Source organism: Plectropomus leopardus, chromosome 15 (genome assembly GCF_008729295.1).
Source record: "Plectropomus leopardus isolate mb chromosome 15, YSFRI_Pleo_2.0, whole genome shotgun sequence".
Lineage (NCBI taxonomy): Eukaryota > Metazoa > Chordata > Actinopteri > Perciformes > Serranidae > Plectropomus > Plectropomus leopardus.
The window spans coordinates 10567219-10587289 of record NC_056477.1 but is presented as its reverse complement, the minus strand read 5'-3'; the positions used below and the strand labels follow the sequence as shown (position 1 = coordinate 10587289).

At 39.0% G+C, this 20071-nt stretch overlaps 2 protein-coding genes across 2 annotated transcripts; one reads left to right on the top strand and one right to left on the bottom strand.

Annotated features, from left to right (window-relative positions):
- Positions 1-559: 559 nt before the first annotated feature.
- Positions 560-10952, top strand: dis3 (DIS3 exosome endoribonuclease and 3'-5' exoribonuclease). Its single transcript, XM_042501793.1, has 21 exons — positions 560-1024; positions 2042-2199; positions 2440-2636; positions 2904-2977; positions 3098-3265; positions 3905-4063; positions 4301-4414; positions 5316-5453; positions 5626-5772; positions 5903-6019; positions 6109-6210; positions 6638-6702; positions 6828-6912; positions 7011-7138; positions 7450-7536; positions 7667-7823; positions 8174-8388; positions 8578-8746; positions 9462-9620; positions 9723-9845; positions 10595-10952. The coding sequence occupies exons 1-21, from the start codon at positions 806-808 to the stop codon at positions 10661-10663; spliced, it is 2850 nt and encodes a 949-aa protein (XP_042357727.1). The 5' UTR covers positions 560-805; the 3' UTR covers positions 10664-10952.
- A 713-nt stretch (positions 10953-11665) lies between these two features.
- On the bottom strand, positions 11666-16598 carry bora (bora aurora kinase A activator). The gene is made up of 12 exons (XM_042501795.1): positions 16507-16598; positions 16069-16223; positions 15807-15913; positions 15660-15705; positions 15081-15159; positions 14903-14947; positions 14745-14801; positions 14369-14649; positions 13947-14109; positions 13221-13798; positions 12941-13081; positions 11666-12437 (listed from the first exon to the last, which is right to left on the bottom strand). The coding sequence occupies exons 2-12, from the start codon at positions 16216-16218 to the stop codon at positions 12417-12419; spliced, it is 1668 nt and encodes a 555-aa protein (XP_042357729.1). The 5' UTR covers positions 16219-16223; positions 16507-16598; the 3' UTR covers positions 11666-12416.
- Between the last annotated feature and the right edge of the window lie 3473 nt (positions 16599-20071).

Here is a 20071-nt window from a genome sequence, read left to right as displayed (position 1 = left end):
AATGTGATCTACGTGTGGGGAAAAAAAGCAGTGAAATCTTCCCTTTTTTTGCATTTTCACAAATAGAATAAAGGTTTCACAAATTTCAAAGTGTGTTTCAGACAACGTTGAGGCTTTACTTCAAACGTCTAACATGCTTTCACCACAGTGCGAGGTGCAAAAATCCGGAAAAAGACACAAAAAACACTGTTAAACATTGTAAATTACTTTTCCCTTAATTATCCCCTTAACTGCTAAATAGAAAGCTACGAATCAGAAACTAACTTCAGTGTCGTCACTGGTTTGATTACGACGGTGTTGAGCGGCGTTAAGTGAAGCGCCCCCCGCGGTAATGAAGCTGCATTACAACCAACGCCCACCTGTCTGTAATATGTTGTAATGCACAGAGCATGCAGTACCGCCTCCTAAACACAGGTGGCGCTTTAACAATAAACTACATCTTATCCACCCTGCCAACCGTCCCTCTTCTGCCTTTCTCTGCTTTGTTTTCATGGAACAAGCCAGGTGGTCAACCAAAACTAAACACAGACTTGAAAATAGTTTTACATAAAAACCGTAAGATATCTACACATTTTAACGCATACTTTTATGTTAATTTCTGTAAATGTTTCTCAATTGAGATTAACAAACACAGTTGAAAGCGAACACCTGAAAGTCTTCATGTTATTAAAAACTCCGGGAAAGTATTGTCGGCCCCGGTGAGTTAGTTTACACATGGGCAGCTAGCTGCTAACTCCCTGCTTACCCTCAAATGCAAAGATAAAAACATCGGGATTCAACACTTTTGGGGGCTTTTATCGTCGTCATGCTGAAGTCTAAAACCTTCGTGAAGAAGAAACGGGCGGGTGGGGTGATGAAGATAGTGCGCGAGCATTATCTGAGAGATGATATTTGGTGCGGGAGTGAAGTTTGTTCTGCGTGCAAACAGGAGTCCACGGTGCTGCAGAGAGACGCGTGTATCGAGAGCAGCCTGTGCTCTTACCCACATTATGTGATCCCTGACACTAATGTGGTGCTGCATCAGGTAAATATAAAGCGAGTGTCACACTTCCCCTGAAAACCTAATTTCAATTGTGTATTTTATTTGTGACCATTTGATCAAACAGTCTAATGTAGTGATTTCCAGACAACTTGACATGTAACACAGCCCAGTTTGTGCCTCTCATGTATTGTGATAGCGTCGTATAGTATCATGTATGACACTGCAATAAAATATGGCTATATATAACTGAAGACATGAGATTTGTTTACGAATCAGTAGCACTTATTCTTGTGATTGTACTGTTAATGTTAATATGTTCTGTGTGTCTAAATGATTATAACAGTATACTGACAAGAGCAGTTGAGAAAGAGTTTGAGATTAATATGACAATATGATCTAAGATTAATAATAAGCACTTTGGGCTGTATTTATTGCATGAAATATTCTATACAAATGAAGTTTATCACTGTTATTGTTGTTATTATATGTGACATATGTGTGATAGTCATTCATGGCTTCTAGACAATCAAGGGCGTCACAGTGGGGGGAGAAGGGGGTCTGATTACCCAGGGCCCAATCGAAAGGCCTGGAATGAAAAGTTTGGTTTGCAGTTTTTCATTTCTGTACTTAGTGCCTTAGCTAAAGTAACTTGTCAGAATAAATCTGCAAGAAGGCCCCGTTCATCCCTTAATGGTGTAAAATGGATTAGTCTGCCTCTGCACTAGGTTTTGCCTCTAAATACAGCTAGCGCCGGGTGAGTGACTTCTTTTGCTGCTGGAGCACCATTGTCATGTCCTCCCCAAGAAAGTGAAATTATTGTTCTGAAAAAAAGAAAAGGGAAAGATAGCTGACTGTCTTTGTAATAAATAATTCCAAAAGTCTGTAAAAGAGACATGGACAAAGAGAGGAAGAGCAGGGGATCACAGAGACTTCTAAAGGCCCAGAATTTGGTGCAGTGCCCCTCATTACAATATCCTGTTGTTTTCCCACCTTTGCACCTGATTCTGGATAGCTCTCATTTTTCTTCAACTTTATGTTTACAATTTCTGTGTCCTCCAGATTGACGTGTTGGAAGATGTTATGATTCGTAACGTGATAATCCTTCAGACTGTGCTGCAGGAGGTTCGTCACCGCAGTGCACCAGTCTATAAACGCCTGAAGGACATCATACATGAGAAAGAGAAACACTTCTATACCTTTACCAACGAGCACCACAGGTACAAAAACACCACTGCATCACAACATCTTGATTGCAAAGTGGTAAAATTTTAAAAACATGTAAAAGGAATCAGTGACAAAGTATATTGGTAAGTTAAACACAAAGTTACTCATATTCACCTTCACACAGCGATCTCTTCATTAGACCTCCCTTATTATATGCATTTAAAAAACATGACATACGTTTTTGCCTGTTTGTCACCCTCACACATTAATACTTAGAAATGCTGTTTTTCCAGAGAGACTTTCATTGAACGTGAACCGGGGGAGAGCGCCAATGACCGCAACGACCGTGCAATCCGTGTGGCAGCGCAATGGTACAGCCAGCACCTGAAGACGTCCGACTCCGAAGCAGATGGACTCAAAGTGGTCCTCCTCACCAATGACCAAGGCAACAAGCAGAAGGCAGAGGAGAGCGGCCTGCTGGTGTTCAGATGTAAGAAATTGTGATAAGGGCACAGAAACTGTTTGCTTTAGATGAGTCTAAAAACACTCTGCATCTCAAAAACATGGCTCCTAAAAATGTTGTGGTGAATTCTACCACAAATTGTGCATTTAGGGTTTACAGTTATGAATCAGTCTCCAGTCATGTTTCAGAAACCACTGAAGGCGCCTCCTCTGAGCTCTGTTGCATACAAGCATGCTTATAGCATCAGCTGTATTTACCACTTTGTCATCAGCGTTTATTCACTTACATTCTCAGGTGAAGAGTACATCAAGAGTCTAATAGGGAACCCTGAGCTTGTGGATCGTCTGGCTTTGTCCAGTGATGACAAGGTATGTATAAATAAAAGCTATTTCCATATGTTGAATTTGTGCCTGTATTTTGTGTGTAGGTATCTGCTTCTTCTTTGTGCTTTTCTCCTTCCACTGATTTCTTTTTCTTCCCTCCGTCAGAATGAAATCACCAGCAGTAAGGTGTTATTCCCCGAGCACCTCCCTCTGTCCAGGATCCAAGCAGGAATTAAGAGTGGCACTTTCCTCCAGGGCACCTTCAGGGCAAGCAGGGACAACTACCTGGAGGCCACAGTCTTTGTCCAGGGAGAGGGGGAGGACAGCACAGAGGTGTGTGTGTGTGTGTGTGTGTGTGTGTGTGTGTGTGTGTGTGTGTGTGTGTGTGTGTGTGTGTGTGTGTGTGCGCACGTGCACATTTGTTTTAATTTTAATGTATTATGTAATTCTAATTAATCTATTTTAGTTTGTCTTTTAATTTAGTCTTTGTTTAATTCTATTATGAGTTCTAATAATTCTGTGTTTACTGCTAATATTCTTTGAAATGTATTTACTCTTATTGGTAGGGGTTGTTATTTTTATTTTTGTTTTGTAATTGTTTCTCTCTTGTTTATTTATTTTTTTAAGTCTGCCTTAAATTTTGTCAGGCCTTAGTTTGGCATTATTGTTTGGCTCTTATGTTTATGTTGCATCTGCAAGAAACTCTTGTTGCTTCTGCTTTGCCTTGTTTTCCAAGCACTTTTTAAACTCCGTTTTTAAAGGCGTTGCATAAAAAACATTATTATTATTATTATAAATTATTATTCAACATCTGGAAATTTAAGAATCTCCCAAACCTCATCTGAGAATTTGTCATGCTGTGTTGAGATGTATATTTCCAGTTGGAGGAATTAGGACAAGTTAACTGTCTGTCAGTAGTTGAGTGCATGCATACGTTTAAAGTTCTGCTCTGTCCCTCCGGCTTTCTTTCAGGTTCTCATCCAGGGTCTTCAGAACCTCAACAGGGCCGTGTACCAGGACGTGGTTGCCGTGCAGCTGTTGCCGCGTGATCAGTGGGTGGCGCCCTCCTCAGTCGTGCTGCAGGATGAAGGCTCAGCAAAGGATGATACTGAAGAAGAGGAGGAGAAAGCAGTATGTATGAGTTTGAAGAGTTTTCAGACTGGCTTTGTCTCTGCAAACATTTGGAGGACTTTTATGCCGTTTCCACTCTTGTGGTCGGAATAAAATTCAGAAGGAGGGACAGTATCTGAGTGATGTGCTACACAAAAAGCTTATACTTTTTAACTGTGCGATTGAATGACAACCACAAACTGTCCTTTTGTAGCTACAGTGAGTTAATGACCTCTTTGTTCTTATGTGTCTGAGCAGCTAAAAATATCAGCAGCTGAAGCAGCGAGGAAGCCCACAGGCAGAGTGGTGGGAATCATTAAAAGGAACTGGAGGCCGTTGTGTGGCATGCTTAACCCCTCCCAGATCAAAGAGGTAAGTCCAGCTGTTCTGTCATAACATCTGTCGTACAGGTTGGTCTTTTTTGTTTGTTTTTGTTGTTGCTTTGATATTGCTTGATTAAAAAATTTGAAGCTGTCCTCAAAATTGGTATGCACTTATATTTAAAAAAAAGCATTTTAAATAGGGTTTTTATTTACTTTAGTGTGAACAACAATCATGTTATTATCTGTAGGTGTACAACACCAAGAGGCCCCTGACAAATGTATAATTTTATAACAGCCAAAACAAATATTTAGCAGTTATAGCCATATTTTTGGATCATCAGTGAAACCAGCAATGCTGTGTGCCTCATCTTTGACTTACCTATTATCTGTCCAAAATTAAATTAGATTAAAATGAAGTAGGGAAATAAAATAAAATAAAAGAAATAAAAGAAAAGAAAAAATAAAATAAAGAAAAGAAAAGAAAAAATAAAATAAAATTTCAAAAAATAAATAAACAAAATAAAATTTCAAAAAATAAATAAACAAAATAAAATTTCAAAAAATAAATAAACAAAATAAAATTTCAAAAAATAAATTTAAGCTTGTAGCAGTCCAATAGAATCAGTAAACAAAAAGTTAACAATGTTCCATCAAGTCACCATCTTAACGAAGTCAGGTCTCAGAGGCCCCACATATCGTACCCGTTTCTCCCAGAGCTGTATAAAAATGTCCATCCTGAAGTGCAAAGAGAAAGTAACCTTTTCCATCATGAAAATCGCCACTGTCGCATTTATCCAGTAATTTATGGTCGAACCAACATGCATCATCCATCTTCTGGTCACACTTACATTTTTACTTACATTAATATAATATATTATATTAATGGCCTAGCACTCCCTTGTCTCTTACCCTCAGTACTGACTGTCTCTTTTCTTTCCTTTTTCTTACAGTCAACCCGACACCTTTTCACCCCAGCCGACCGCCGTATCCCTCGCATTCGCATTGAAACGCGCCAAGCATCCACACTGGCAGGCCAGAGGATCATGGTGGCCATCGACGGCTGGCCCCGACACTCCAGATATCCAAATGTGAGTTGGAACCTCTTAAGACTGTCACATCATCGAAACACAGATATCCTACGTCTCCACTAATCAAAGCTTAACAGGAATTTGAATTGTTTTGTTTATTTATATTAAGCTTCACTTCTCTAGCGTGACATGCAATAATATGTATGAATCACGAAATTTACTTCTTTGTCAGGGTCACTTTGTGCGCAGTCTGGGGAACGCAGGAGAGAAGGACACAGAGCAGGAGGTGCTGCTGCTGGAGCATGACGTCCCCCATCAGGCCTTCTCTCAGGCTGTGCTCAGTTTCCTTCCCAAGATGCCGTGGGCCATCACACCAGAGGTATGGACAGGAAATGAGATAAACTCAGCAATGTTCTAGTCTCAGTGTTGTTATCAGTGGGTCCCTCAGCTGATGATTTGAGAGCGTGTAAGTGTGTGTGTATGTAGTAACATGGATGTGTGTGGAGCAGGACATGGTGAGGAGGGAGGACCTGAGGCATCTGACCGTGTGCAGTGTGGATCCTCCGGGATGCACAGACATAGATGACGCCCTGCACTGCAGAGAGCTGGACAATGGCAACCTTGAGGTACACATACTGGACACACACATTCTAATTTAGTTAAATATTAGTGTTATATTTCATATGAGCTCACAGTGATTTTATTTGTTTGCCAGGTTGGCGTCCACATTGCTGATGTGAGCCACTTCATCAGACCTGGCAATGCTTTGGACAAAGAGGCTGCGAACCGTGGCACCACTGTCTACTTGTGTGGCAAAGTAAAAAAAAAAACACAAATACACACACACACACAGATGTTTTCACAATATCAGAATTTAAATGTCATATTTGGAAAAAAGTATGTAGTCGTTTAGTGTAACATAATAGACCATTTGACACTTTTGCCATGTGTTCAGCTATTTTATTTTATTTTCTACAGGTTTGCACAATCCATAATTATAGGCTGGATTGCAGTTTAATTATTATAATATATCTTTTTACGATTGCATACATGATTACATATCTAAATATTTACACTCTGAAAGTCCCAAATACATTTGTTGATAGTTTTGAATGTTTATAAAAATCAATATATAATAATATGTTTTCTTTGACCACTAAATATTGATTTTTAGAACCTGATTTTTTCATAAAAGGCTTTTTCTGACTCCAAAAAAACTAAAACGAAATGTCTGTGTCCATCAGAGGATAGATATGGTTCCTGAGCTGCTCAGCTCCAATCTTTGTTCTCTGCGCTCCAATGTGGAGAGGTGAGGACTCGAGATGCAAACACACACTAATACTCACATAACAATCATCATCAATGCTCTTTCTTTCCCCAAAACATTTCAGTGAACAAACAATGAAATTGTTTGTCTGAAATTCTTTATTCCAGGATGGCTTTCTCGTGTATTTGGGAGATGAACCACAACGCTGAAATTCTAAAGACCCGGTTCACGAAAAGTGTCATTAACTCCAAGGTAAAGTGCCAACACACGATGGATGACGACAGGAACTACTCAACATTTTAGTGGTGATGTTTCTGCAACTGATACACTACCACCATCTTGTTTTACAGGCGTCTTTGACCTACGCGGAGGCCCAAATGAGGATTGACGACACCACCAAGAATGATGACATCACCAAGAGCCTGCGAGGTCTCAATAAACTGGCCAAAATCCTCAAGAGGAAGAGGATAGAGAAAGGGTGAGGACTGGGAGATGGGAGTATTAGAGGCAGAAGACTCGATTTTCAAAATGTAGAATGGTACATTCATTCTGCTGTGGGCAGAACATGCTGTTATGAGTTTTATTGGTTTTTACTCACCTCAGAGAGGAAACATGCATCCAAGTTGACTGACAACTTAAACTACAAATCAAAAGCAGTGGGAAAAGCAATTTGGAGCAATGATGAAAGAATCAAGAATGCTGAATTTGGGCGATCTTAACTCTTATAACCATGATATATTGAAACTGGTTGGATTTAACATGAATTGTGTTTTATTTGATATCTCATAGGGCGTTGACACTGTCATCTTTAGAGGTCCGTTTTCACATAGACAGTGAAACCCACGACCCCATTGACCTCCAGACCAAAGAACTCATGTGAGTAACCTCAAAAATGGGGAATCCTGTTTGAAACACTTTACCTCATAAGAGCTCATTTTTATGCCCTTTCCAGTGTGGTATGCTGTGTTTTGGACAGATGTGAATAAACCCACCTCTTGGTTACTAGGGAGACAAACTCCATGGTCGAGGAGTTCATGTTGCTGGCCAATATTTCAGTTGCCCAGAAGATTTATGATGAATTTCCAGACTGTGCTATGCTGAGGAAACATCCGGCACCGCCTCCCTCTAACTACGACATCCTGCTAAAAGCTGGAAAGTCAAAGGTGAGGGGAGACAGAAAAATCACTCTGGTTTAGACTTTTCTATGCTTGTTTCTTGAGTTAATGGAATCAGTTTACCGTTTAAACCAGGCAACAGAGCCTTGACTCACTGCCCACGTCTCAGATTTGTTTAAACAGAAATGAATGAATATGGCAATTTAGTCTGCTTCAGGCTACATTTATTGTGACACTTTTATGCTTTTTAACAATATTTGTTCCTGTGGTCGAGTTCAAAGTCGCTGCAAACAGATAAGATGCTATACAGCCAACAGTACAACTTTATCAGAGCCTCAGTGATGTCTACTATAAATACATTTTAAAGTGTCAACACTTTTTTTTCCTTTTCTCTCCAGGAGGTGGAGATCCACACAGACTCGGCCAAGGCACTGGCTGACTCCCTTGACGTGGCCAGAGTGGACGGCTTCCCGTACTTTAACACGCTTCTGCGCATCTTGGCCACTCGCTGCATGATGCAGGCTGTCTATTTTTGTTCTGGCATGGACAGCGATTTCCACCACTACGGCCTCGCTTCACCCATTTATACACACTTCACATCACCTATTAGGAGGTAGGAAAACAGATATTCTTCACATGTTGACTGCACATGTTGGATCAGGCCTTTTATAACAAAGACGTGCACAGATGAGAAACAACCACAGAACAGTTCTTTGTCACGTCCTTGTGTCATTAATATTCTTCACTTTTTCTTCACTAAACCTCCTCCCCCTCCACCTTCTTCATCTGCTCTCCTGCACAGGTATGCAGATATTATAGTGCACCGACTGCTGGCAGTGGCCATAGGAGCAGACAGCACATACCCAGATTTGATGGACAAACAAAAGCAGTCGGCGCTTGCCAACAACCTCAACTACAGACACAAGATGGCCCAGTACGCACAGAGGGCGTCTGTGGCCTTCCACACACAGGTAACACATGTGGACAGTATCAAGATAAAGAGTCAGCACAACATCCTTTTATTAGCCCATCAATTTTTTAATTGAGTAAAACAGACCTCAAACCAGGAATACTCGACCTACTTTGCCCGGGGGTCACTCCCACTTATCGCTGCGATCCCTCGACTCGTGATAACTTTATGAAGTCACTGAAAACATTTTTATTTAGACAGGCTTTTTTTTAGAATGAATCATCCGTTATTATTATGTATTAACTTTTATATGTTTTATTCCTTGTTATCCATGTGTGTCTCTGCCCTCATGTGGCTTGTTGTTGCTGTGGTTTTACTTGTGTGTTACTGTGTTTTAGCTCTGTGCTGTTTATTTTGCTTTATTGTGTATCTGTTTTTTTAATGTAAAGCACTTTGTGATTTTTATCTGTGAAAGGTGATATATAATGTACTTTACTTGTTGTTTTCCGGATTTTAGGACGTTTGGGATATAGCTGGATCGTCACATGGCATTTTTAAAAAATAGATAATCTCTATTTTGATGCTTTTTATGCTCATTTTTTACATTCACAGTTCAAAAAATCCCAATGTGAATTAATTGATTTTCATCGTGAATTAGAAAACAGCATCCTATCATGAGCCAGATTTAAGCCATCTAAGTTGATGATCACAGCCTTACACCATACTGCTGGATTTACTGCAAATTCATGCTTTTAATACAAATGATCTCTTTCCAGTTGTTCTTCAAAAGCCGAGGCATACTGAACGAAGAGGGATTTGTTCTGTTTGTGAGGAAAAACGCAATCATCGTACTCATCCCAAAGTTCGGCCTGGAGGGAACCGTCTTCTTTGACGCCAAAGACAAGGCGGCCCCAAACCTTGTTTTTGATGAAGAGGTATGTTTGGTTGTTTTTTTTTACAGCTTCTTAGAGCAACACTGACACATTCAAACCAACAGAAGATGCTGTGCTTAAATGATCTCTCCTGTGTGTGTTTAGGGTCCCACTCTGAAAGTAGAGCAGCACACTTTCCACATATTTGACAAAGTGAAGGTCACCATCAGCCTGGACGCCTCCAATATTCAGCACCAGAAGATCCGCATGGCTCTGATTGACCCTGTGGTAAGGACTGACTAAACTGAACACAAGTTTCACTTAAATCTTCATCAACACGTACATGTGACACTGACGTGCCAGCTGCAACAAAATAACAAACCAAACAACAAAAAATAACAAAACAAAAACTGCTTGGGTGCAAATACATTTGTACATTCGTAAATGAAGTGTAACTGTTGATTATTGTTACACTCCAGTGTTGTCTTTTTGAGTCCTGCATATAATCCATTTTTTTCCCATTTTCTGTTCTGCTTCTTGTAGTCTTAGTATGTGTGTCAATTTTTGGCCACTGATCCTTCATTGGTGGTGTTTCCTTATTCCAGTTCCTAGTGATAGCTTTCTTGCTTTGCCACTAGCAGTATATTGATCAATTATCTATCACTGGAAATAACATTTTCTTTAGAGAATTTAAACAGATAAAGCACCAAACAATTGTTAGGAACCTCATATCCTAGTATGTTCTGTAACTCTTACACATCATTTCCCAAAATGCAATTATTTTTGACATATCCAAAAAAACATGAGAATTCATGAGTCTACATCAAAAGACCTGCACTCTTGCCAACACTGAACACGAGTTTCACTATTAAATGGCCAGTGGTTCACAATTATGGCCACTTTACATCATTAATTTCAGCCTGAGAGATTTTTCTTCTCCAGCCAAATTATTGAGGTTTGATTCAGGAAGTCCTAATAGAGGAATTTGTTCATTTCAACTCAAAAATACCAGCTTTTTGTACTTGTCATTATTTCAGATCCCTGGTGTGAGCGTTCCAGCCCCAGATGTTGAACCACAGACCAAGAAACCCAAACTGGACCGCTGATACACGAAGAAGTACAGTAAATCCCCCACACCACCAGCTGATCCCTGAAATCAATAACTTGTAAAATGATATAAAAGAACCAATTTGGACTCTTTATTACATCGACACAGATAAGTATATTTTGAGCAAAGGTGCCCATTTTAACACATTTACCACAGTGAAGCTACGTTTCAGCCTTACAAGCATCACTATGCTCTTTTTTATATGTGAAATACTCATTAACACGTAAGTCATATACACAGTTTAACAGTGTAGTAGGCGACTCAGTCATTAAAGTGTTGTTTTTGTACTTAATTGTTTCTGTGGGTTTTTTAGGGCCATCATAATTCTGAAAGGTATACTAAACAGTATCGCCCACTCCAGCTGTGTCCACTTCGTATTTATCCTCGCTATATTTGAGCTGTTTTTGTGATTTTCGGATCTGGCCACTACGGCTGGCACATTCTGTCCAGGAACACGGTAAAATAAGATTTAGGAAAATCCAGCTAGCTTTCAGTCCCTGTAGTTAAATAAACCACCACCGCTTCTGTAGTGGGTTGTAAGTAATGATAAGTTGGATTAGATTTATTTTTTTATTTTGGTGGGGAGGTGGGGGGTTGTTTGTTTATTTAGGAAAATTCTGCACAGTATACTAATCTGTTAAAGTACTTAGACAGAAAATGGTTCACAAATACTGACAGCAATAACTTTTTTTAAATTAATATAAAAAACACATCTTATCACATCTGCTCAAAGTATTCCTCATTAGCCTTTCTAAATTAATATCCAGTTATTTTGAAAAAAAAAAAAAAATATAGAACAGCTATTTAAATCCTTTGAAAAGAACTATGAACCAAAATTTTGAGAACTGTCAAAATGCAGTTACATGGAGTGATAGTCAAAATTAATTATTTGAAGCAGACCCTAAAATATAAGTCTTATTTCTGGACCAAAACACATACAATGAATTGTAGAAAAAAAGGACAATAATAAAAATAAACACTACTTTCTCAAACCACACAAGGAATTCAAGTTAATTTAATGTGACAACGATCCAGCCCATGCTTTAAGTATGTAAAAGAAAAAAAAGGCTCAATCAGCTTTTGATTTGCTAGTGGCATTATTCAGTGCATCTTATTCAGGAATAAATATTCTGACAATCCAAATAATATCCACAAGTAACCTGAATTTTAACAATTCTTCAATAAAAGAAAAAGCTTTCATCATATGAAAACATGATAAACTGTTTTATAAAAAGATAAATACAGTACAAATCAAATGTCATCTGAAAGTGAGGACCTATCAAGTCCATCAGATTAGCACCAAATAAAAACTGAAATGACATCAGCATCAATACAGCATTCAAGGAGGTTACTGTTGTGCAAGTTTGACACAGAACTGACATTTTTTTTCCTTCCCCCTTATTACATCAGTTTATACTGGGCCAAAAAAGAACTGTTGACTTATAATTACAGCTTTTCAGTGTCTTACAGTGGGATTTAGATCTTCTCCCTTCTAACCTGTTTTTAAACATACTATAGCAGAGCTTCTGCTTTCAGTCTGACAACTTGAACTTTAAAAAGAACTAATAACCACTTGTGAAAAGACCCTCAGTTCATACTGCATTAAACAGTTGACCCCATTCACCCTAAACAAATTACTGCAACATAAATGCTCCAAAACATAGTGTAAACTTTGTTGTATTTGATTGCAAAATAATCATCATAAGCTTCCACTGAATGAGGTGTCCCTTTAAATGCATCAATCAGATGGCTCAGTGGTGAGGATAAAACACCTGTAAAAAAAAAAAAGAAAAGTACTTTGGTGAGAAGAAAAGAAAAAAGTAACTAAAAGACACAAATAAAACCTCGTAGCATGCACAATACTGTTAGTGAAGTCTGCACGATACTTTCAGTAATGCATTTTAAACTATAAGAAACTATAAGAATCCAGAAGCCTGTGTTTGTTTGTAAAAGGTTAACTTAAGGCTTATGTATTGTAACTTTACGTATAAAAATAGATATGTCTATTTAAAATGTTGCCAACAGTCCCTGCCCACACACTTGCATACTTCCTTTACATTGGCATGGATACATCCACTAGAGGTCACTAGTTTCCTTTATAATCACTTCACTTTTCCTTTGCTACCATCCAATTTATGTTACACAATTTATGGTGGCACTGCTATGTTTCGTCCGTATCCTCACGCCAATACAGGCGACAAGAACAAAGAGAATGGACAGAAGGCTCTTCCTGTGTCCGTATCTAACATTGAGCATTAGTGAGCCTTGAACTCACCTTTACTTTAGTGTGTCGACTAAGTTGAAGAGGTTCTTCTGCCAGGTTTGAACTGAAGGACTCTTTACTGTGACAGTCTGAGCCGAGGCCATCTATAAGACTGGCAGTGCCTGCCGAGGTAGTGTTGTACCCGCTGTCCACCTGAACACGGAAAAAGCCATTGCAAATATTCAGTTAGACAAACATCGATATAAAATAACAGATGAGAATCAGTCCATACAGGAGTAAGTTAGAACAAAGTAGCTCTTAATTCTGTCTGGATGAACTTGCTCACACAAACCTGCATGCTGGAATCGTAACGTATGCTGCTTCCTTCTGCCAGAAGAGACACAAACATCTGAGAGCTTTCTGTAACCGACACATTGCCCATACGAGAGCTGGTCAGCTGTCCAGAAAGCCCTCCGCTTTCTTCCTCTTCATCCTCCAGCTGCCCTTCTATCTCCGTCTCCTTGCCTTCCTCCATTTTCACAGGTTCCATAGGTTCCAGGCTAACTCTCTTTGTGTCAGCGGGGTGGGCGTCACGGACCAGGGGCGACGATGGATCTAGCTCCATAGCAGGGAGAGAAGAGGAGGAGGAGGAGGGGGAGGAGAAGGAGATTTGGTCCTCAGCCTCCGGATTGTCTTGCAGCTTAGGGTTGAGGATTGGGGAGATGAGGGGAGGGGAGGCCCAGCAGCGGACTCTAGGTCGGGGCTTGGGTCTGGCGTTGTGCTGCGGCTCGTTGTAGCAGTGGTGCTGGTGTGGGGAGCAGCTACGTATAGGCGAGCAACCCTCCACAAATGGGCTCTCGTTGCAGGTAGTGCCATCTATGTCCAGGGGAGCGCCGTGTGGAGTCAAATTGCTCTGCTGTCTCCTCTCAGCTAAAGAAAGATTCGGACAGAAGAAACTTTAGTTGACATCATCCCAATGTCGTTTTTAAAAGTATCTTGTGTCGTAAAAACCCTATCATGAAAACATTTTTTTCTGCTTTTCACATTTTGGTGATTAGTTACAAAACAAACAGTGTACCTGAACATATGGGTGTGCGTGCTGCATGTGCAAGAATAGGAGAAATTGTGGGGGAGATGAGGCCAGCGGGAGACGACCTGTCAGGGAAAAGAGGACTGGTGATGCTGCCCAGGCTGCAGTCCCGGAAGCAGCCGTGCTGGATGGGACTGGATGAGAACTGACCCTGTAGTTAAGACAAGTGACAGTAGTATATTTAACAATAACTAAATTTTTTTTAAAATAATACAATAAATATTTAAAAAACAGTGTAACTTGATTGTAACTTCTTGATAAAAATCATTTTCAGAAAAAATGTTAATTGTGAAGTAAATGCATATGAGCAGGACCAAAATCTGCAGTACTCTCAAGCTGCCAAGATCAGTCAATGACCAGAAGATGGATAATCAAAATAAATACAATTTGCATCCCTCCACTCGACTCACCGTAGAGGGAGTCGGAGCCGACACACCACAGGACAAAGGTGAGGAAAAGATCGATGATAAAGCGTCTCCCTCTGAACCTGCTGCCCCTCCCACAGCTCCCTCTCCTCGGTCTAGAGAAAGCCTCTCCTGCCTGGTGTGGCTTCTCTCTGGACTTGGCGGACTGGAGCTGTCAGAGCCGCTGTAAGAGCCCCTGCCATCGAGGAAGAGTTTTCGTCTTAAGGAGGAGGAACTGAGACTCTCCTGCACAGCATCACATGGTTCGTCATAGCGGTAATAATCCCCTGTGGAGAGGGAAAAAACAGACAAACATGATGACCTGATGTTTAACACAAAGTCATAAGTGATTTTATTGTGCTGGCATTTATTGGAGGCTTACCTAGTATTTTCTCCAAATCAAAAGCCAAAGGTAACGAAAGAGTTGTCTGACAAGCAACTGTATGAGAAACATAATGTAGAGAGATGAAAAACAAGTTAGTAAATGAAGAAGGAAAAGAGAGGAAAGTTATTTCAAACCCTCTCAAAGAAGACACAAACCTGAGACTTTTTCTGGCTCCTCTGCAATCACTGAAGACTTAAAACCTACAAGTGCAAAGACACAATATTGTAACACAAACATTAAAAGTTTAATGTACAAAACAACAATACAACATGAAATGTATGACAATAAGACTTTTACAAATGAAAAATGAATAGAAACAATAACATGACTTACTTTTTGTATAAACCTGAGGGCCTTTACGGGTGTCTGGTGCTGCCCAGGGCGAGGGCACGATGGCTCCTTTGGTGAAAAACTTTATTGGGGGACAGACAAAGGACATAATTACAAAATTAATCAATAAATCTTCAATTAATGGACTTCTCTGTCGCGGTCAACCAATATTGGTTTTTCAGGGCCGACACCGATTATTTAGTTAATGAGACCAATAACTGATACTTGGAACCAATATGCATTTACAATAAAAACAAAACATCTCTGTCAATACTTAAAATTTGGAATATAACAAACTCCAATACAAAACTTTTTTAAAATGCCTTTGGCAAATGTTTAACATCATTTACAGCAATTTCCTTGCAACTTTTTTTTTAATAAAGTTAAATGAAAATGTAATAAAAAACAAATAGATAAAAATAGCTCCCAGAGGCTTTGATGCTGACACTTTCTTTGCACTTTTTAATTAATTAATTTGATCACCAATCATTCAAATAAAATGCTAAATATCGTCCAGGCTGATAATCTGTTGACCCTTACTTCTCCGTCACTAAAGACTATGATTATTTTTGAATAGCGTACCTGCTCAATTGCATTCTGACGCTTTTCCTCAATGTCAGAGTCCATCCTAGATGTTTGGTAGAAGAAAAAAAAAGCCACTTTAAATTCTCCACCATCTTCAATTTGTTCTCCACATGTAACACATTGAGATATTACTTTATCACATACCTTGTCTGACTGAGGTAGAAGGACTGTCGCTGGATTTCCTCTGGGTCTATGTGCACTGGGAGAAGACTGGCCATTTCATCAATAGACCAGTTGAACTTGGGTGGAGTCTGAGTGAGGCAAATGAAGAAGTGAGTAAAAGACTGCATATTAGCAGAGCAGAAATATTGGACAAAACACAGCATTTAGATATTTGCAGGAAGAGATGTGTGTCTGTGCCACATGGTTTGTAGGTCTAAAGTATTTTAGGTGTGTTCAGACTTACAGCTTTACAAGGCTTGGACTTGAAGACAGATGGGCTTGGCACCAGAGGTTCATGGAGGTGGTGGTAGTCATTGGGACTTTCAAAGGGGTTTCTGATGGATGGCCTGCCTGGAGTCTCTGGAGTGATCTGTAGCTCAATGTGGTCCCCCATTTTACCTAAAAAATCCAGTCAGTATCAGAAAAAAAAATGATATTTCAGACATAGTTACTCAAACAACAGTCTCTTTTTCGTTGTAAAGTAGGTCAGATGTTTAGTTTGGTAGGTTAGCTGTTACTTTCTCTGTTTCTATAGCGTTAACAAGCCTTCGAACCAGCTAATGTGGAAGAAATTTGGTCACAGCGTTTCCTCCTTGCCTCTTCAATAACACACCACTTTTACGTAAAAACATAAAAGTACGTTTAAATATTGCACATATAATGTTCTGGCGTTGGTACTTACGACTGTTAATGAGCCAGGACTTTGGGCAAACAGCTAAAAACAACCTTCATTGAAGAGTCGGCAAACAATCAGCAGCTACAGTGTTCAAACGTTTATTTCAATTTCGCCTACACGGCCCGCCAGCCAATAGGAACGCCGCAGGAAGTCCTCGGGAACCAATCAATGAAGGAACGACGTCACTTCCTTCTACGGTTTCGTTCGCGAGCTTAGCACTCGGTGTAGCTAACTAGCTGCTAATATTGTCCCTTATTGAACGCGTTTTTGTTGTCTTTGCAGTCGTATCTAACATGAAAACGAAACTTTTAACATCTGACTGAACTGTTTTAAAAAACTTTGTATTGCATCCCGTCAGAGATCTCTTCAAGTGTTTTTGTTAGCCGTCTGCTAGCAGGCTGCGGCTAACTCTATCCACAGTACACTATGGCAAGTGCAGCAAATGCTAACCTAAATGCAGTCCGCGAGACGATGGACGGTAAATATTTATTTTATTTTTACACATGCAGCAGATTCTGTGTTTGAAAATTTTTAGATGTAGTTGCTAATGTTTTTTTCTAACCCTTAACTTCTTTGTAATTGTATTGCGGTGCAATAATTCTCAGAAACACTGTCTTAACTCTACAATAATTGGTGTAATAATTCAACTACACCAATACTCTGTAAATACTCAACTGTGCAATAGTCTTCCCACTCCTGAATGTATATTTAAGATATGTTGCACGTATTATTTCTTATTCTTGCTTATGTATATAATGTGTCGTACATTGTAGCATTATACGTGTATTTTTATATCTATAACTTTGCATACTAGTTTTATACATTTGATTGTAGCACAAGTCAAATATTTATATATTTCTGCTTACTAGTCGTATTTATATTTTTTTAAAGTTACATGCTGGTGTTTATATTGTAGCACATTGCACACATTGTATTTTTATATTTTTACATCATGCTTCTTATTTCTGCTTTACATCAGAGGGACTGTAATGAACCACCGTTCCCCCCTGGGATCATCAATGAAGTATTTTTGATTCCCTGATCGATATCTTTGCACATACTGAACTAAATTGTACAGCTCTCTCATTTTAAGATAGTTAAATTGTGCATATATGATCCACTATTTCATGGTTATTTAATTTTTACCTTCTCTGTATTGGTGTTGCTGACTTTTGCACTACTTTGCCTTTATTTCAATTTAATCTTAAAATGTTTATTGTATACACTAAACACCCAGGCAAATTCCTTGAAAGTTAAAATCTACTGTTACTTGTCAGTAAACCATATTCTGATTCTGATAAGTGCATTGTGCAGAAGTCAGTTTTTGTCTTGTTGTCACTAGAATATTTATCCTAACTAGAGTAACTTTTCATTCTCTTTCTCCAACAGTGCTGCTGGAGATCTCGAGGTTGCTGAACACAGGTTTGGACATGGAGTCTCTGTCCATATGTGTGAGACTGTGTGAGCAGGGCATCAACCCAGAAGCTTTGTCTGCAGTCATCAAAGAACTGCGAAAAGCTTCTGAAACCCTCAAGGTACAGAAACAGAGCAATAACTGCCAAAGTGAAAATACCAGATGTAAACGTAGTGTCTTGATAATTCTTAAACTCTTAAACCACAAACAGTGAAATTAACAAACTTAATTTCCAATCATTGAACAGGAAGAAAAGCAAAAATCCTCACGTTAGAATCTGTAGCCAGTGTGTAGTGTGTTTGGCATTTTTATTGGATTACTCACTTACAACCTATAGATAATTGAAATTATCATACATTTTCTGTTGATCTGCTAATTAATGAATTCACCAATAGTTTTAACTCTTATTCAGATGTTTAGTTGAGGCCAATAGGCAGAGCAGCTTTATTTGTATAGCACATATCATACAACAGGGCAAAACAAATAAAACAGCCTATACCAGCGCTGAAAATAAGTTGAACTACCTGCCGCTGCTGTCTGCATCGTGGTTTGGTATCACAGCCATGACATGAAATGTAAAACTTTTAACAAAGCGATAAGATATGAATGTTTCCGGTGAGATGGTACAGGTTTGGGTGATGTCTTCAGACATTCAGCCATGCCGCCAACATTGAGGGATCTCTGGGTGTATTATGCCATGGCGAACATTAAGAAATGTTTCATATTTATTAGCACAAACGTTTCACAGCAATCCTGGATTTTTATGCACAGATATGATGAGGTATTTTGATTTGAAGGTATTTAGTCAAATAGCCAAGAAAGATGTCTCGTTATTATATCCATACAAAGTCTGTTGATTTTCCAGAAAACTTACCGTAACCTAATATAAATCACACAAGTTAAAGCAGTCAAAACATCTCCCTCTCCTAACATACCATACTGCTTGAGTTTTGTTCTTTTTGCACTGTTGAATTTTGCCACCTCTCATGTCACCATCTGAGAATTTTTTTCATGAGCACATGCACTCGTGAATCACCATATCTGTTTTTCTGCTAAACAAGATGGCAAGATAATACTTGTAAAATGGGACTTAGATCTTCTGAGTGACTGCATCATGACGGAAATATTTCTGTCTCCATTGAAAAGAACTGGTAATCGGAAAATATCTTAACATCCAGGCAAGAGAGGGAGTTGTCATCACAGAGAGCCAGGAAAAAGTGAAATATGCATAATGTGATTTCCTAGCATTTGTTTTGGTGTAACTTTTGTGTTTTTCCACATATATCAAACTGTCAGCCATCATTTCCCTCCCATTTCTCTTCTCTCAGTTTTGCAAACAAATGTATCCTGTGCACAGTTGTAGTTTGTCGATAAAGCAGGTGTTACTCGATTAAAAAAATAAGACGGTAAAGTGATCATTTACCATAAAGCTTCAAATAAAAGCCAAGTCCCAATTAAACGCTCAGTCCCCTTCACTAGCTGGGTGTGACAACACATTTTGACAAATACAGGCCTGTCTCAATTACAGGCCTGGTCCGGTTGCCATGCAGTTCATTTTTATAGAAGTTCTTTGGATGTAGAAAGCCGGGTTGTTGGCTACCTGCTGGAGATAACCTCAGTTAGCTGCTTAGATCATGCATACAATGTGTATATATGTTTAAACTCGATATAGGTAGGCAACCCACATGTACAAGATTCTGTAAAATTCAATAATTCAGTTAATGTTACTGAAACCATGAACACCAAAGAAAACAGTATTATCCTCATAGGAAACAAAAGAGACGCAAAAAGCAATAAGTAGATCCAGAAGACTATTTTCAGAAAAAGGTGAGGATAAATGTTCAGTGAACTATATTTATAATTATATATTTAACATTATTTTACAGAGTTATTATAACTTTTAGGCTTTGTTTTTCAGGTAATTTCTTGTTGTTTTTTTGGCAAATTCTCAGGTCATTTTCATGTACTTTTCACAGATTTCTTGTTAACCTCTGGGTCATATCTTTTGCTGCTCATTAGCTTCTTCCTACATTTTTCAATAAAATAAAGCCAATTTGCTCAGGTCTCAAATGGTTAAATAAGTAGTTTGATTGTATTTCCATCTTCTCTGAGCCACAGTTTTGTGCCAAAGGAATTAAAAGCCTGTCCCATTTAGAC

Bases quoted from the DNA above. Each gene is read 5' to 3' on its own strand.
- bora (XM_042501795.1), bottom strand. From the start codon at position 16,218: ATGGGGGACCACATTGAGCTACAGATCACTCCAGAGACTCCAGGCAGG. The intron at 14,802-14,902 runs GTTTGTGTCTTC...TTTCTCATACAG, and splicing joins GGAGCCAGAAAAAGTCTCAG to TTGCTTGTCAGACAACTCTT. The intron at 13,799-13,946 runs GTACACTGTTTG...ATCTTTCTTTAG, and splicing joins ACGCACACCCATATGTTCAG to CTGAGAGGAGACAGCAGAGC.
- dis3 (XM_042501793.1), top strand. From the start codon at position 806: ATGCTGAAGTCTAAAACCTTCGTGAAGAAGAAACGGGCGGGTGGGGTG. The intron at 2,637-2,903 runs GTAAGAAATTGT...TTACATTCTCAG, and splicing joins CGGCCTGCTGGTGTTCAGAT to GTGAAGAGTACATCAAGAGT. The intron at 9,621-9,722 runs GTATGTTTGGTT...GTGTGTGTTTAG, and splicing joins ACCTTGTTTTTGATGAAGAG to GGTCCCACTCTGAAAGTAGA.